General features: G+C 46.3%; 3 protein-coding genes across 7 annotated transcripts in view; 1 reads left to right on the top strand and 2 right to left on the bottom strand.

Annotated features, from left to right (window-relative positions):
• NCBP1 (nuclear cap binding protein subunit 1) overlaps window positions 1-1,361 on the bottom strand; it is a 31,782-nt gene extending 30,421 nt beyond the window's left edge. The window contains exons 1-3 of the mRNA XM_065046273.1: window positions 1,227-1,361; window positions 963-1,048; window positions 121-221 (exon numbers count right to left, since the gene is read on the bottom strand). Of these exons, the coding sequence (XP_064902345.1) occupies window positions 121-221; window positions 963-1,048; window positions 1,227-1,260 (221 nt within the window). The 5' untranslated portion in view covers window positions 1,261-1,361. The remainder of the gene's footprint in view (window positions 1-120; window positions 222-962; window positions 1,049-1,226) is intronic.
• A 137-nt stretch (window positions 1,362-1,498) lies between these two features.
• Window positions 1,499-16,523, top strand: TSTD2 (thiosulfate sulfurtransferase like domain containing 2). The gene is made up of 9 exons (XM_065046274.1): window positions 1,499-1,661; window positions 1,800-2,095; window positions 3,224-3,332; window positions 4,928-5,053; window positions 6,933-7,038; window positions 8,674-8,792; window positions 9,432-9,590; window positions 10,509-10,647; window positions 11,953-16,523. The coding sequence occupies exons 1-9, from the start codon at window positions 1,557-1,559 to the stop codon at window positions 12,210-12,212; spliced, it is 1,419 nt and encodes a 472-aa protein (XP_064902346.1). The 5' UTR covers window positions 1,499-1,556; the 3' UTR covers window positions 12,213-16,523.
• Window positions 15,418-17,207, bottom strand: part of TMOD1 (tropomodulin 1) — a 29,071-nt gene continuing 27,281 nt past the window's right edge. For all 5 annotated transcript variants that reach the window (XM_065046277.1, XM_065046279.1, XM_065046276.1 and 2 more), the window contains one exon: window positions 15,418-16,953. In XM_065046277.1, the coding sequence (XP_064902349.1) occupies window positions 16,889-16,953 (65 nt within the window). In that variant the 3' untranslated portion in view covers window positions 15,418-16,888. The remainder of the gene's footprint in view (window positions 16,954-17,207) is intronic.

Here is a 17,207-nt window from a genome sequence, read left to right as displayed (position 1 = left end):
AAAATGAACTCTACACTATAACAGTGTTCACAAACGTGGCATTTAAACTACCTTAAACATTTAAACTTATGCACAGAAAAGCAAGCACCTCCCACACTCCCAGATCTCCTGCATACATACACAGTACATAGTATTCTTAGTATCTTGCTTTTGTAATTTGGCAGGTCGGCTTCCAAAACACCAGCTAGGCCCTCCAAGTTGCTCTCCAAAGACGAGTTACTCTAAAAGAGAAAATATTAAATAAAAGTTTCATCATCAACCAGACAATGCAAACCAGCCCGACTCTCATGGGGAAGACAAGGAAGTCAGGAGACAACACCCTTTTATGTCACTTCTTTTTTCAGAGCAACAACTCAGGTCCACTAGTAGTAAAGAATCGCTCTCACTTGCCTGAAAGAAGAAGCAGCTGCTCCTCAAGAGAGCTGCACCCAAACACTCACCTCCCCTGCACAGAACTCCAGTGCTCCCCTGGGACTCAACATCTAACACGGCCTCAGGGACACCTTGGTAAGGCGACCGAGCCTTGATTAATGACACAGCATGAAACTAAACACTTCTGCGACTTGTTTTTCAGTGCACCATTATTTTTGCTCTTAACCCCTTCCTGGCAGCCTCAAATCCTGCCAGGACTTGAAGGCAGCGCTGCAGGCAGACCCAGGTAACTCCTCCACATCACTGGCCATCTGGAACCAGCAACAACACCCGCAGACGCAAAGCAATAATTATCCGCTGGCTGTTTACCATTGCTTAGAAGATACCAGACTATTTAAGCACTTGCCCTTGTTATCACGTGGTTTTGCAAAAGCTGACAACTTTCCCCATGTCTCATTAAAAACAAATATATACATATATATATGTATATTTGGGAGTTGCTACAGAGGAACCGCTAACACACGTGAAGGGGGGAAAAAACCCACTTTATGTTCCCCGAGCTGCCGTCCGGGCCCGGCCGGCCCGCCTACCTTCTCTCCCACCCTGCAGATCAGCGACTCCAGCCTCTCCTCGATCTCCGACGGCTCGGACGTCCTCCGCCTCTTGTGGGGCTGCCCTGCTCCAACACAGCGAGCACACGGTTACCGCCCGCCCGCCCTGCACCCACCCCGCCAGGCCCCGCTCCCGCAGCGGGACGTTCGGGCCGGGCCTGCACCGCCCCCGCTACCCCGGGGGGCGCGGGCGGGGGCCGGGGGGCCGGGCCGGCTCGGGGGGGGGGGGGCGGCGTTGCTCACCATCGCTGTCGTCGCTGTGTCGCCGCCGCGACATGTCGGAGGCCGGGGGGGAGCCGGGGGGCACCGGGGAGGGAGCGGGGGGACAGCTGGGGCACCGGGACGGGACGCCTCGCGCGGGCCACAGAGCAGCGCGCTCCTTCTCCCGCCCGCTTCCGGCCCGCCGCCCCTCTGCTTCCGGGGTGGAGGGTGCGCGGTGCGGCGCCTTTCTGCTCGCCGCCCTATGATCGTGCGCGCCGGCCCGGAGGACTTCCGGGCAGCGGGGCCGGGGGAAGGAACGGGCGCGGAAGGGAAGCGGCGCGGCGTGTCCGGAGCGGGACCGGCCCCGCGGCGATGGTGCCGGACGAGGCGCCGCAACCCGGGCCGGGGTCACCGCGGGGCAGCGCTGCGGCCGAGGGCGCCGCCGGCAGGAAGCAGCGCGCCTTCGCCCGGAGGAAGGTGGGCCGGTGCCGGGAGCCCGGGGCTGCGGGGCGCGCCCGGGGCTGAGGCCGCCATTGTGCTGGGGCAAGCGGGGACGGGCCGCAGCGGGTCCCGGGCGGGAGCACCGGTAACGGGCGGCCTTGCGGTGCGTTTCAGGCCTTCTCGCTGTTCGTCCAAGCGCGGGAGGTGCCGGGCGCTGCCGTGCGGTGGCGGTGCTGCCGGCTGGCGTTCGAGGAGCTCTCCGGCATCCACCGGCATGTGGCTCTACAACACGGCGGCGACATCGGGCGGCAGGCGGAGCAGGCGGAGCAGGCGGCCGCGGAACGGAGCCCCGCGGGCGGCCCGGGTCCCGCGGGCGCGGCGGACGGGCCCGGCGGGCGCTCCCGCGGCGACCCCGAGATCCACTGCGCGCTCCCGGACACGAGCCGCGTCAGCCACGGCGACCTGACCAGGTAACGGAGGCCCGGGGTGGGCGGGGCGCGGTGCCGGCTGGGATCGGCGTGCTGGGCGTTATGTGATCTTCTGACACCGCTGCTTTGTCTTTGCAAAGTTTAGTCAAATGGCACTATAGAAAGAGACTTTCTGGTTCTCCTTTAGATGGTCGGACGATTTGGATACCTTCCTGAGATACCCCGTTTCCCTGAAAATAAGACCTACCCCAAAAATAAGCCCTAGCGTGATTTTTCGGGATTTTTGAGTATGCGGTGCTCCAAAAATAAGCTCTAGCTACAGTTCATTAAAAAACTCAATTTAAATAATGTCTCGAAAGCTATACAAGCAAAAGAGTAATATGCTTTGCAGCAAAAATTAATATAAGACCGTGTCTTATTTTTGGGGAAACAGGGTACTTTAGATCAAAAGGTGTAGATACCCTGCAGGAGTCACTTGCTTTATTTTAATTCCTTTCACAGCTGCTCACGCCCGTGCAAATTACGGGGGTGCTGATAGACGTGCTGCATTTTTTTGATAGTACAGGTGGGAACTTAGGAGGATTGAACTGTCAGAGCTATATCATTCTGCATTGTTAAAGCAGGCTTTTACAGGTATTACTGGACGGCTTAGATCCATAAGTAAGGAAAGGTCATAACAGAAGAGAGCAGAGCAGTCGGGTGTACTCTGCGCAGGTCCCTTTTCTTGGCTCATTCAAGTACCTTAAGGGCTTCTTAGTTATCAATAAATAGGTTCATGAAAATGTTTCTGACTGAGAGGGTTTGCATTGTGCTGCTCAGAATGTTGGTACATACAACCTCACTGAAAATTTTGGCTTTTTAAATTTAGATAGCCCAAGCACTTGAATGTTCAAGTGCAAGTTTGTTAAATTAAGCAATTAATGGGACACTTGTGTGCACAGAAAACAGCAATTCTTTGTCCTCTGTGTTGAGAGAAACTTGAGTAGAGCACAATAAAGCAAACCCAGCAGTGCTGTTCCCTCCAAAGTTCGTTTGTTGTTTTGTTTTTCTCCCCATATTTGGCAGAAAAAAATTGTGTGCTTTTTAAAGGGTTAATGCAATAGTATAATTTTGTGCTTTCAACACTAACATCCCTTTCCTATTTGTTCATCTTTTCCATGCCATGGACAGCAAGGTGGGAGAAGTCCTTCTGTATTACTGCTACTGTGAGGTGAAGGATCCAGAGAAACTCTGTGCTTGGCAAAAGGCTCTGTGCCAGCATCTGCATCTCACTGGCAAGGTAAGGTTTTAAGCAATGGTTGTGTTCTTAAACACAAAAAGAAACCCACCAAATCATTTTCTGTGCTTAGTGGATGAGGCATGTGGACAATCAAGTGTTTTTGCACCATAAGATGCTAGTCTGTTATTATTTCACTAAGAAAGGCACTCAGACTCTCTGAAGCATCATTTTAAATGCTATTTAAGAGCTGACACTATGAAGAAAATACAGATAATCTTATATCCCTTTTGATGGTGGGAACTCTTAGTTGTGCAGCCTCTGATCCATGCACAGCACACTGTGCAGACCCTGTCTTTGCGAGAGTTACTCCATTTCCATCATTGAAACTGTTCTTCAGGAAAACCAGTCTTTTCATCACTCCTACAGAAATGATATTCACATAAGAACTTCTTGATGCACTTTTGAGATAAAGGCAAGGACGCACAGGTGGCATAGTCACTGGTATCAGCAGGGGGCTGCACGCAGGTGTCTCCGCTAGGGTTGTCGGGCTGGGTTTATCCTGCGGCTAAAGGATACGTGCAGCACAACGCAGCACGAATGCCCAGCTGGAGGTGCAGCATCCTGCAGCGTGGGTCTGGGCTCACTCAGGTTAACTCCCCAGTGCGCAACAGTTTCCCAGTCAGAATCACTACACCAAGCTGCAATCCATACTGTCAAGAATGGGATGAGAGCAACCCACAGACCACACCACAGGACTGCAGTGCTCATTCCTGCACAGCTTCTGTGTTCTTCTCACTCCTGGCAAGATGAGACCAAGGAGGAGAGTTGGCTTCTCTAGCTAGCCTCTCGAGGCTGTGGGCAAAGGTGACTCGTAGCCTCACAAAGTTGGTGTTCCTAGGCTGGCTGGTTCAAGAGAGCAACTCAGACTAGGAGGCTACTTTTATCTTTGACTTGTCTTCTTAAGTAGCATCTCTTTCTCTGCCAATGGTAGGCACTTCTGTGTTCTACATCAGCACAGGTCTGGGAGTTAAATGTCCTAGTGCATTCACCTCTTTTTTTGCTCAGCCATCTTGACTGGTGGTTGGTATTTTGCTCTATTTTGTTTTTTTTTTTTCATTCCCAAGACAGGTACAGCATTTGCCTTCTCTACCACTTCTTATATTTAGTCTTTTTTTTTTTTCACCTCTTCAGAGTTTTTGTTCATTTGTGAGTGCTGGAGATAAAATGACTCACACCGAAATTTAAAATTACATGCAATATTATGCATATTCACATTTTCCTTTTAGCTGTGTGAGTCATTGAGCATAATCCCATTGTTCTTCCTGAGGCAGACTTCCAGTGGGAATTTTGATGCTGACTGCAGGATTGTCCTGTTAATCAGTTAGCATTTCTCTGTTTATTGCACACACTTTTTTGACTGACTTTTTGTCATGCTTTTGAAATGGCTCAAAAGTGATTACTGGGTTTTTATTCATAATTTATTTACTTGTTAATGTTCAACTTCAGTATAACCATCTTTCCCTTCCTTCCTTGGTAGTCTTTCTTCTGGGCATACTTCTGTGTCTGCCTTTTTTTTCCCAGTTATATTTTACTAATTCCACTGTGATGTGTTTTGCTGCTACTAAGTCTTAGCCCCAGCTTCTCTTACCTTCCAGGTACGAGTTGCTTCAGAAGGGATTAATGGGACAGTTGGTGGAAGCAAAGTAGCTACGAATCTCTACATTGAAGTTATGCTTTCCCAGCCTCTGTTCAAAGACATTTTGTGTCGAGAGGATTTCAAGGTATGAAAAAAAAAAAATCTATATAGACATTGTTAATGCAGGATGTTTAATTTTTGAAAAATAAGCACATTGCTTCTTGATACTATTCTGCTCTTGTGGTTCTGCTCTCCCAGCACTGCCTTAACCCAAGGGTTCCTGACCTTATTTTGTTTAGATCTCTCTGCTGGTTTTCACCAGCAGTAGCAGTTGTCATGAGCTATGGGTGCAGTTGCAAAGTCCCCCATACAGGTGAATGAGGGTGTGTGCTTTAGTCCCACCATTCTTCAACGAGCATTTACTCCAACTTGATTGCCAAAACCAAGGCAGCACAACGTACACTTGCCCAAGCAAAGTATTCTCACATCCTCCTCTTCACACTAATCTAAGATCCATGCCTAGAAGCCTGCTGGCATAGGTAAATGCAGGCTTTGGTGTCCATATAGGTGCACTGTCAGCACTGGATGTCTTCTCGAGAAAATACACGGGCAGAGTCAAGAGCTTTCTCCCTACTCCAGTTAGTGCCTGACTGGAGGGAGAGTGAGGTGCTACCTTCTGCTTGAGCCTGAGCATGTGTGCCGATGGCTATCCTGAACTGGTGATGGCAGCTGTGGCTGGCACTGTGTGGCATTCAGGTAGGCTTTGGCTGCCCCAGCACTGTAGGGACTGCTTCCTTTGTGAGGCAGGAAAGCTGCTGCTTTTGTTAGCATTCTTCTTTTCCACACCATCTTATCTGCAGGGAGTACTGTTTTGTTTTCCATAAACAACTAGATAAAAGAGAACTAGTGAAACTTAAATCCCATGTAGAGCTGCTGTGCTGATTCAGTCTTATCTTTTAAACTGTCTGTTGTGCTTGGCTGAATTTCAAGTGTAAGTGTTTGCTGTTAGTTGCGGTGATGAGTAGATGCAAAACAAAAACAGGGATGGAATTTTACTTTGATCTTGGCAAAACCTCCAACCCTGCATGATCTCTCTCAGCACTGACAGTCATGTATTAGTACATGATGGTATTTTCTGTTTCACGATTCCTCTGCATGCTTTGTACCCAAGTAGGTGAATTTTGGGTCCCTGTGCCATGAAAACATATGTGTTAGAGGTGTGAAAATGGCACTTGAGGCTATGAAAATATTCACTGGCCACTGTAGCTGGTGCAGGTTGATTTCTGTGATAGCTGGGACCGTGCTGCACAGCACTGCACTTTTGTTTGAGTGTTTATGTGCTTTAGAGTGCCTAAGCCACGTTTGAAGCTCAGCCCTGCAGAAATTCTCACTTCCCATTGCCTGCAGTGGGGTGCCTACCAAAACAGACTCCAAAGGGGAGATCCTGCACTTGAGTTTAGGGGGCCAGCGGGTGCCAAACCCCACTGTTGAAAAATCTTGAGCCTGGCTTACCTCCCAAATGTCTCTTCCATACCCATGAACCACTGCAGTTCCCATCACACATGTCATGAGCGGAGGCCCAGCTCTGCTTGTGTCGGAGGTCAGGGGGGGCTGAGGAGAACTGCGGGGCCCAGATGTGTCAACGTGATCTGTTTCTGGACATTATTTCAGGGTCAGCATGCTCCGTAGGGGCCTTGACTTTCTCATGATAGGTGGTAGTGACTTTGTCTCTAAGATCTGTTCTCCTTCCCACTCCTCAGTGACTCCACACCTCATGCCACACGGTGCCTCTCTGATGTGCAGAGCAGTCACTGGGCCTAAGACACCCACCTGTGAGGTTGTGGTAGTGGTCCACTGCCTAACCCGCAGGATTTAGAGTGTGGATTTCAGCAGGAGAGACATATCCTTCCCTAAGCCACCAGGACACCATATTCTAGTAAGCTGTAGCAATTAAAATAAGTGGATAATTTTAATCTTGTCACCTGGCAAATTTTGATGCATTGTTCTTGTGTTTAACTTCTCAGAGCAGTGCAGGAGGAGCTCACTGTTTCCCAGATCTTCGAGTTGGAGTATTCAAAGAAATTGTACCTATGGGCATTGATCCAAAGATAGTGTCTTATAAAGAAACTGGTAAGTTGTTTTCATGAGAAATAAAGCCTCTCACCCAAATGAGAGGTAAATGAAGAATAAAGTACCTTCATCAAAAACATTTCCGTGTGCCTGGTGGCCAGGACATGGGAGAAGCAGATATGGAAAATGATCTCTCACTGGTAGTCAAATTTACTGGTTCAGGGAATTTGCTGGCCCAGGTTTTGGTTTGCTAAGTGTTTAACTGCCTCAAGTTAACTTTCTGTTTTGTGGCAAGGAGTAACAGACCAAATGACACCAGGCAGCTACCTTGTTTTGGGGTAGGGACACATCTCGTCCTTTAGTCAGGGAGTAAGTCATTAGGCATTTGGGAAAGGCAGATGTGAGGTGACACTATGTATGATGGTTAGACATTTCAGTGCATGAATGTATCCATACTTGTTCTAAACAAGCTTGAGATTACATAGAAATGATACCATATAAAAAGCTCCAGTGCTGTCTTGTGGTTAGCCTGCAGTAAGAACCAAGCTGTACAGGAAGAGCTTTCCATGGAGTCCTCTTGTGGATCCAGTGGATTCCAGTGCTGTGGATGCTGAGAGCTTTTCTTAGAAAATGCTAGAATCCTGCTGAAGCTTACAGTTTAGTACATAACATGTTCCTGTTCTAGGGACTGCTGACCTGGCTTTACTGGTGTTAACAGCTCCTGACTTTTACCAGCAGAACCAGGTTCTGAATCATGCCACTCCCCCAACACAGGCTGCATTTGTTTTCTCCTACCTGTAGCTGCTTAGTATGGATTATGCCAAATAAGATGTTACTAGCTATGCGCTGGCCATGAGGACACTTACGTAGGTGGTAAATGGGGCCACAGCAAATAGCACTTAGCAGAGCAGTTTGGGACTTTTTTTTCCACCAAGAGGTTTTGTTGGTGGTAGATTTCCACAACATCTTTTTGTGCTTTTACCCGTCCCTATGTTTTTCAGTAGTTTTGCCAGGGGACTATTATTTTTTTCCATTTTTTGGCGTTTTGTAGGATGTATTTTTCTCTTTATTTTACAGCATTTTATGGTGATGGTTCCCATTAGTTGGGTAGGTGGTTTGTAGGGTGATTTTTTAATAAGGTGTGGGATTTTAGTGAGGGAGGTTTTTTGGTTTTCAGTAGGTTGGAAGTCCTAAGTCCTGAGCAGCCTGAAAGCTGAGAAACTTTATGTAAATTGAAATTGAATGGAAAGTGATACATGCTTATGGAAAACTTACACTTCTATCAACAGAGAAGAGTTTCATTGAAAAAATAGCATTTCTGTGTGCTTCTGCACCTCCAGATGTAATGAAAGCCAAGCAGAAGCGAGGGAAACATTTTTCACTGTTTCAACTGTAAGAGTTGCCAGGGGACATAACAAAGACCATACAGACAGGCACCTGTCTGCTGCTGCTTCTGTCATGCGGAACAGTGTTGTGCGTGTTTTCATTTGCCAACAGGGAGCCAAATATAGATAAACTCGTCTGGTTGAGTTGGGATGAAAAATCTGTGAACTATCACAGAAAATTATTGGTTGGAAATCTGAGGAGAATCTCGATAAATGAGATCATACATAACATTATTTTGTAGTTCTGCTTCTCACTTTCTCTTTTTTCTCTCTTTTCCTTTTTTCTTTTTTTTCTTTGTTTTTGTTAAAGGAATCCATTTATCCCCTCAGGAATTTCATAGAGAAGTAGAACAGTATTTGGCTCAGGCAAGTCAAGGAGAAAGTGATACCATCTTGCTGGACTGCAGGAACTTCTATGAAAGTAAAATAGTAAGTGTTTTTGTGGTTCTTGTAGTGTGTTACACATTCTGGGGGGAAGCATTTAACATTGTGAGGGTGTAACCTTACTGGAAGAAGAGAATTCATATTCTAGAAGGGCTGTAATATGTACAAAGTTCAGATTAGTAATGAATGTTAGACACGAGCAGCAGAAGACCTGCTCAGCAATGCAGCATGGAGCCTGCCTGGCTAAGTGCTTATGCAGCGTGCCGCAGGGAGAAGACAAAGTGGTCCATACAACATTAGCAGTGAATACTGTATAGTTTGGAGTAAAAGTGGCATAATTTGTAAGGATGTTTTCCAGCATTTTTGCATTGTCCAAGATCTCGTAAAGAATAAGGGCATCCTGCTGTCACACCCTCCAGCATTGTTGTGCTCATCCTCTCCTTGACAGTTCTGTTCTGCTTAGCTCCCTCTTGTATGTTTGGAGGAGGAGACATGCTGTGTCCAGAGTCCTCTTACAGATTTTAACAGGTATTTTGATGCATAAATGCAGTTGAGGATCTGCCTAAAGCAGCTGCAGTGAGCCGAGAGTCCTGCCTCAAAGGTTTGTTACCTTTCTCTAGTTTGAGGCACAGACCACGTAAGACTGCTTGTAACCAGTCGTGTGGCCATCTGTTATTATTGCAGGGACATTTCCAGGGCTGTCTGGCTCCAGATATCAGGAAGTTCAGCTATTTTCCCAGCTACGTAGATGAAAACCTCGAGCTTTTTAAAGACAAGCGCGTCCTGATGTACTGCACAGGAGGGATCCGTTGCGAAAGAGGCTCTGCTTACCTACGGAGCAAGGTGAGATGTCATTCTGAGGGCACAAGTCTCAAGACTGCTTTAGGGGCAGCCATCCTTTCTATGGCTGGTAAATTCTTTTTGAGTAAAAACTGCTCAATGAGCAGGTGGGGAGATGGATATCTCTGACACACTTGCCTCATGCTGTTTGCCAAGAATGTGGGTAGTTTAATGCAGCTCAGGATGATCTGCATGGACTAGTGTCACAGCAGTGATTGCTCTCCAAAAGTAATTATATAATTCATTTGCCAAGAAAGGGTGTTTGTAAGTCTGCCATGCCCATTGTAGTGGTGCTTTAGGAGGGACTGAGAGCATTGTGCAGTGTTTCCACAAACTCTGTTTAGGTTATGCTCTGCAGTCATTACTGCATAACTAGAGCATCTCAACATGGTGAAAATCAGCCAGTGCTTTCCCAGTATTGTGGGAAATCCACACTACAATGCACACTGCATTGTTGTAATTGTGCTTTCCATCTCACTCTTCTGGATCCTTCTCCAGAGATTTAAACCTTTATTTATTTTTTTTTTTTTCCTCTGCTGCACAAACATGAACCCAGAGAGATTCTGCTCCTGCTAATAGCTCACTACATAAAACCAGAATAAGCAGCGGTTCAGAGAGGTTCAAGAGCATTTGATCTGTGATGGAGCAAGCCTCCCTCAGCTGAGAAGGTTACCAGCCTTTTTTTAACTGTAACATTAAATGGAATTTTGGATTTATGTCAACAAGCCAGCATTGCGGAGCTGCCCAGTAGTCCCTGGTGGCACTGCCTAGAGTTGCGGGTGCACATGGTGCCATCTGATGGTCACTGAGAAGCTGCTGCTTTTCTTTGACCCCAGCATTTACAACGTTTGCTTTGGGAACTCTGGCACACCACCACTGCCGCTGTCTCCTTCAGCTTTTCTGCTAATATGCTTTAAACAGGCAGTGTGCAGAGAGGTTTACCAACTAAAAGGTGGAATTCACAAGTACCTGGAAGAGTTTCCAGATGGATTCTACAGGGGGAAGCTGTTTGTGTTTGATGATCGTTACGCCATTTGTTCCAATGAGGATATCATCTCAGGTAGGACTAGATAATGTAAGTGCAGAAGGCTGGGGAACTATTGCAATCATTTCCACACAGATGTGCAGGATAGGATCAGCCAAATTTGGCTGTGTAGTTCTTCTTCACATTCACTTTGATCTTTCAGTGCTGTCACTTTCCATGATGGTCATCAATTCTGTGGCTTTAACACATAAAACAGAAATTACAGAAGAGGGGGTCACTAAGCAGAGTTCCACAGAACTGGGCAGTAAAAGGAAGCATCCCCTGCAAGAGCAGCTGCTGTTCCTGAGCCATCTGCAGCACTCCCGCTGTCATTGCCCACAGCGCTGATCACACTGTGGTTGGTCAAATGACCAAATCGTTAAGTAGTTCTCCTGTTCTCAGCTGCTCTGTGCTCTAGTTACCTCACAGAACATCAGCACAGGCCACCAGGCACTGGGAGAGTGGTGGCACTAAGCTCTACAGCACTTTGTTATTTTCATGCTTTAAAAGTTTCTGTACAATTTCAGTGACCTCTAGTTGAAGTCATTAAGAATGCTGCCTGGTCTTCTGGCTGGGGTTGCTCTTCAGGTATTGCAAATGAAATATCTGTTCTCTTCTCAGTTCCCAGGTAGAAATAAGTGGAATTTGGCTCTAGCCTCTTTCAGGAAGCAGGGCTGTTTTTTCTCTGAGTGGGTAACTTTCTGAGCATAACCTCCCTTCCTACTCTGCAGTTACTGTACATATCTTGAAGGTGCCTGGCTTGGTGTAGAAACAGAATACACTCTGGATACATCACAGGCATCCCTGCAGAAGTTTAAAGGGGAAGTGTTGGGGTAGGCACCTTCTTGATGGTACAGCTAAACTGGGCTGTAGCTTTCAATTAAAGAGTTAAAACCTGTCTGATGTTGTGGAAAGACTTCACCAGGACTGCAAATGACACCCCATCTGCACAAGCCATTGCTTTTAGGTGCAAGTCCCATGCCACCACCTTCCCCAGTAGGCAACGTTCCTGTGTACTGGTTTAATACCACCAGCATGTCTTTCTTATTCTCTTGGCAGCAAGAATCTTTAAATCTGTCTGATTGGAACTAGAGGAAGCACTAGTGAGCACTTTTTCCTAGTCCTGAGAGACAGCTGTCCTAAGTGTTTTTACATCAAAATCAGAAGTTAAAAATTAACTAGGTTCTAGAAGATCAAGCTAAAACAGGAATTAAAAACCTGGAAGACAATAGAGAGGCACTTAAATGAGAGATTGCAGCCCCTTGGTGCCACGGAGAACCTTCTGCAAGGGGACAGATGGGGCAAGTGGGTGTTAATTTTTTCTTTTCCTCCTCCCTCCAGCTTGCAGATACTGTGGCACGCTGTGGGATCAGTATACACTTTGTTCCAGCCAGCACTGCCGGCAGCTTGTCCTGACATGTCCAAGTTGTCGCAACAAAGGTCTTACAGCTTGCTGTCCTGTTTGTCAAGAGAAAGAGCTCAAGGTGACTTCAAGGGCTTCAGGACAGACACTTAAGGAGGAATGTGAATGTACAAGCAGACGGCCAAGGGTACCAATTGAACATGTCTCACAAAGGATGCTCGACACAGGAAAAGATTAATCTGTTTCGCTAATGTGAAGGGCTTCTATACCCAGATCCCTATCTGTTACTCAGTCAGGTTTGGATATCATGAAGATGTTTTGGCTTGGAAAGTCTTGTTCATATGCTGCCTTTAAGCCTAGAGTATGCCCTGAAAACCATCCATTACTTGACCATAAATTACCAGAGTGCCCAACCCATCACCAGCACTACAGGATTTTTCTCACTGGGCATAGTATTGTACTGTGGCCTCTACCATGGGGATTTTGGAGCAGAGCATGTGCGATGGGGCACAGCTGCTCACAATTCAAAAGAGGCTGAAGTGACATAAAAACAATTTCATTCTTTTCCTCCTGCATGGAGATGGATCTGTCTGACCTCCCCATGATTGTGCATTTGCTTCAGTAGTTAGTGCTAGGGTGTGAAAATGGGATGTATCAGTTGGATGCAGGTGTGTGACCAGATTAGAGCTGAAGATGTTTTCCACACAAACGCCATCTGCCTGCATCTCTTGCTTTACACCAGTTAGAACTGAGGGGAAGTTACCTGAAGTCACTGACCTGACTCCTGTGTAAAACTGGCTGAAGGCAGTGTAAGGACCCCCCCTTGTAGCTGGTGCAAAGGCCCACAGATCCACTTGGGTGTGACCTGTAGGATGAACAGCAAAACTAATCCTCATTCCAGTGCTCTGTCTCCCAGGAATTGTTTCCCTCAACTTGTTGGTACGTGAAATATCCAGGGCTCAGCTCTGCTTGCTCTAGAAAAAATTGATAGCTCAAAGCATGTTGAAACTGAGATGCACAGAGAGGGGAGCACAGAGACTGTCAAAATACCAGCATTAGGACACTGAAGTGATGCTGACATGCATAAATGCCAGCAACGGTGATAAGGAGATGCAGGATCCTTTAACCAAGTTAAATAATTCAAGATTTGGGGAGCACCCATGCTTTGTAAATATGGGTCGAGTTTTTCAAAAGCTGTGAGATATTTATGCAATTTCCAGCTCCTATTAGTGGAGAAATTGTCTTTGAATTTGAAGGGATCCACAGCGTGTGAGCTTCAAAATACTTCTCTGCCTGATGCTTTGTGTGCCTGATGCTGTAGAATGTAAAGAAAGGTTTTATTAATAGTGTAGAAGATGTGTCTTAACAGAAAAATGTCTTTGAAACTTTCTGTCACTCTTGGTACTAAATAGGCATTCGGAAATCAAAGTAACTTACTGGTTTGTTGGGGATTTTTACTGGCAACTACTTTTAGAAGCAAGAAAATGGTTTACTCAGGTTTCTGCAGTTGCTTAATGACAGGGCAATGTTAGTTTCATATAGATTGTAACTTTCTCCCCCAGTGTTATTAATTCAGCAGGGCCTCGTTGTTGGCTTGACTAGCAACTTAATGACATGGGCATTGGTTCATTAAAGCCATGGCAAGCATTTCTTCTTACTTGCAGTATCTATCGCTACTGTGAAATCAAGAGTTCAGCACTTTTCTTTATGACCATTCCTCTCATGACGCAAAGCTTCAAAGCTTATGGATGTCTCCTTTGGGAATCTTTCTAGGACGGTATTTAACAGTTAATCTGTGCACAATCCATACTGGAGAAGAAATTGGAAAATTCCCATCAGTAGACATCTTCAGTAGAAGTGGAGGCAGTACCCGTGGTCCCCTGGCATCTTGCCTCCCAGGCTTTGCTGGCCAGTTAACCTCTGTGCTTTTGAGGACTGGAATATTTCTGGAAAAACATGCAAGGTCTACTTGGAGGCCTGGTCTAGAGCACTGATGGGAGTGCCTCAACCTGCACAGTATGCTCTCTCTTTCCTTCGTATATTAGGCTAAAAAGAACACATTTTTATAATTCAGTATATCAGCAAATCTGGAACACTGTAACCTATTTGGAAGGCTGTTTCTATATCACTTATCAGTGCAGACTGGCAACAACTATATTTTATATGTAAACTTCTGAAACTCCTATGATGATAAATAACCTTAGTGCTTCCATCATAATTTTTGAAGTACTGCACAAATACACTTCACGTGTATATTGGAGGTGCTTAGTTCTGCAGAGGTAAATGCTGAGACCTGGCTAGCTGTCTGCCACGTGGCAGACCTGGCTAGAAGCTACAACAGTGCTGGGAGCTGGAGATTCTACCTCAAAGGCAGCGGGGCACCACGGGGCCTGTCCTCGTCCTTGCTGCGCTAAGGCAAGGGAGCTGAAGGGTTTGAGAGGTAGAGGCACATACAGCCAGGTTTCCTGTGCTGCAGAGAGGGGAGAGAGCTAAGAGCCATCTTGAGCCTTCCTCTCACAAGTTATCCCATAAGCAGCGCCTGTCTCCTGGCTTCTGGACTAGTTTTTGTCGGATTAATACAAATAAGGCTTTGCCACGTGAAATGCTGTGTGCTGGGATCCAGGCAGGTCAGTGGTGATGCCTGAGAGGAGGTGTGTTAGCTCCAGGAGAGGCGAGAGTTAAACAGGATCGGCTGTGAGTGCCAGGTGCTGCAGTCAACAGATGACTCTTTCCCCTTTTCCTGGAGAGCCGCTGCGACAAACAGTGATCCATTTTCTCCTAAATACCACCATTTTGTAGCTCCACTGCTGCACAGCTTGATGCCTCCCAGAAAGCCCGATGCCTCCCAGCACAGCCTGTCTCTGCTGCACAGCTCTCAGCTCTCCAGAGCATCCTTCAGCAAAGCAGCTCTATAAGGATCAGCAGAGAAAACCTGAAGAGATCCTGCCAGCTTAATGTATGTGTGGGCTGCATGGTTACTTTGGATGCTGCTACAGTAAAACAGGACAACATTCTCACCCTTTTTTTTTTGGATTTCGGGGCTATTTTTTTTCATTCAGGAAAAAAAAATGCTGTTGTAGTATCCATGGTAGTGCTCCCTGCTCTGCAGATGCGTCTCCTTACGTGTCTGGGTTTCTCAGGGCCATCACAGGATTTCCCAGGATGAGATTAAAACTTATGTTCTTCTGAAGCAAATGGAATAGCTGAGCCTGTATCACACACATGGCAGTGCATGGCTCAGCTGAAATGCTGTGGCTCTGGTTTGATGATTTAGGTGACCATGCAGAAGCCTGTGCAGTACGTATGGCAGAAAGAGGCTGTCTGCCAGTTTCTTCCTTTTTTTTTTTTTTCTTTAAATATGTTTTCAAGTATTTTTCTTCTGTACTCTTTTCATTTTCTTATATGGAGCTTGCAGGGTGGGGGGAAGAAGCTATAGCGAAGCATTTTATTTGACACCACTGACGCATTTATTAAGATTTGAAGAGCAACAAATATGTTTCCTACATTGCTGAAAGTACGGTGTTTCCCTGCTCTGTTGGTCAGAGCTACATCATGGGTGGTATTTGCACAGCAGCTCTGAAGAAATGTGTGGGACTTTTGCTGGAATATGTGTAAAACTCTGCAAAACTTCACTCTTAACAGAAGTGCACAGACATTTCTAGCAAGTGAGAACCTTTTCTAGGACATGTTGTCATCAGACCAAGAATAAGGCTTCAGTACAGCAATGCTTCTGCCAGGAGGCTCTTCCTACCAAGCAGCATCCCACCCACATTAACAGCAGGAGTTTTGGATGGGAAAGGGCCCTGTCCAATCCACTGCACACCAGGGAGCTGCGAAAGCCTGAGGGGAATTCCTCCCAGGCTAGGTGATGAGTAGGAGGCCCCCAAAATCTGTCAGAGTGTATGCGGTGTAAGTGCAGCTCTGGAGTATCTTACCGAACAGCTTTTTTAGGGGACAGCATTTGTTGTTGTGTTTATGCAGACATTAGGGGTGGCAGTAAAAGAAACAATCCCTAGCAGAACAAAATGTAATTAATGGGCATGGCCATCTACACAAACTGGTAAAGAGCAAGAATTTTACTCACGTCAAACCGATGTCTGGGCACATGGTTTTAACATCAGGAGACTGAAGGGAGTGGGGATTAGAAGAGAGGGCTCAGGTTTGCTGATTAGTTATGCCATCTCTGTGGGGTAAGGATTTGCATCACAGCTCTAGAAGTGACTGCTGTCTTCAGACATGCACAGGATAGAAGGATATTAACCCATTCTAAACAGCTCAATTTTTGAGACTGTGTTATAATTGGTGGCCTTAAGTTCCATTTAATCAGGGGGTGTAGATCAGTTTTTTCTAAGAAACACAGGGATGCATTTGAAACAGCATCTCCAACTAATTCGCTGAGCACATGTCAGTAAAAAGTTGTAATTCGCATTCTTGAAATCAGCCATGTTTCCAGGTAGTAGAAGTGCTTGTTAAACTAGTTACTCCTCTGTAGTCACTTGAGATCAATTTGGGAAAAAAAAAATAAAGTATTTTTTTAATACTTCTATAATTTGTGTGGAACAGTTGTATCTTTCACTCATGCATAACACATCCTAACTGTAAGAAACACCGTGCAGGAATTTTATAGAAAAATTAGGTCCCAGGTTAATTAGGAGTCACTTTTACACTGGGATGTACTCTAAACTGAGATTGCATATAATTGGCAGCTTGTTACTGCCTTGAATAGTTTCCAGCTCTACAGAAAACATCAACAGTCCTACTGGATAAAATCTTCAACTACAGCCGCTAGTTAATTTAAACTCTTAGTGCATAAAACAGAAGCGAGGCACCACAAATACTCTGTCAAGGCACTTATCCCCTTTAGATTTCCACAGTGCAGCACGGATCACCGGGAATGACCTCCACAGCCAGGAACTACACTCCAGTTCTGCACTTGGGAAAAATAGGCCCGTTCAGCTCCGCAAGTCTTCTCTTCCTCACTGAAAAAGAAGAGGAAGAGGAGTCAGTCACAGCAAGGGGAAGGTGCGGATGGTAGGCTGGGCTTACCCACTGTGGAAAGGAGCGGAGAGATGGACTTTCTGCCAGGAAAGGAACAGGACAGCGTCAGCTTCTCAGTTGCCCCTTTAAGCAGCAGGCACAGCATTGCACAGTTCAAAATTGAGGAAGGTAAGATGAGGTTTCTCTTCTTATGCATTTTTAAGGCCAGTAGCAACTTTCAGCCTTAACATACCTT

The sequence above is a fragment of the Columba livia genome, chromosome Z (genome assembly GCF_036013475.1).
Source record: "Columba livia isolate bColLiv1 breed racing homer chromosome Z, bColLiv1.pat.W.v2, whole genome shotgun sequence".
Lineage (NCBI taxonomy): Eukaryota > Metazoa > Chordata > Aves > Columbiformes > Columbidae > Columba > Columba livia.
The sequence above is the reverse complement of the archived record's forward strand: the minus strand, read 5'-3'. Positions and strand labels throughout refer to the sequence as shown.

Excerpts from the sequence above, each read along its gene's own strand:
- TSTD2 (XM_065046274.1), top strand. The coding sequence starts at position 1,557 with ATGGTGCCGGACGAGGCGCCGCAACCCGGGCCGGGGTCACCGCGGGGC. Across the intron at positions 2,096-3,223 it reads AGCCACGGCGACCTGACCAG|CAAGGTGGGAGAAGTCCTTC; the intron begins GTAACGGAGGCC and ends TGCCATGGACAG. Across the intron at positions 7,039-8,673 it reads AGTGTCTTATAAAGAAACTG|GAATCCATTTATCCCCTCAG; the intron begins GTAAGTTGTTTT and ends TTTTTGTTAAAG.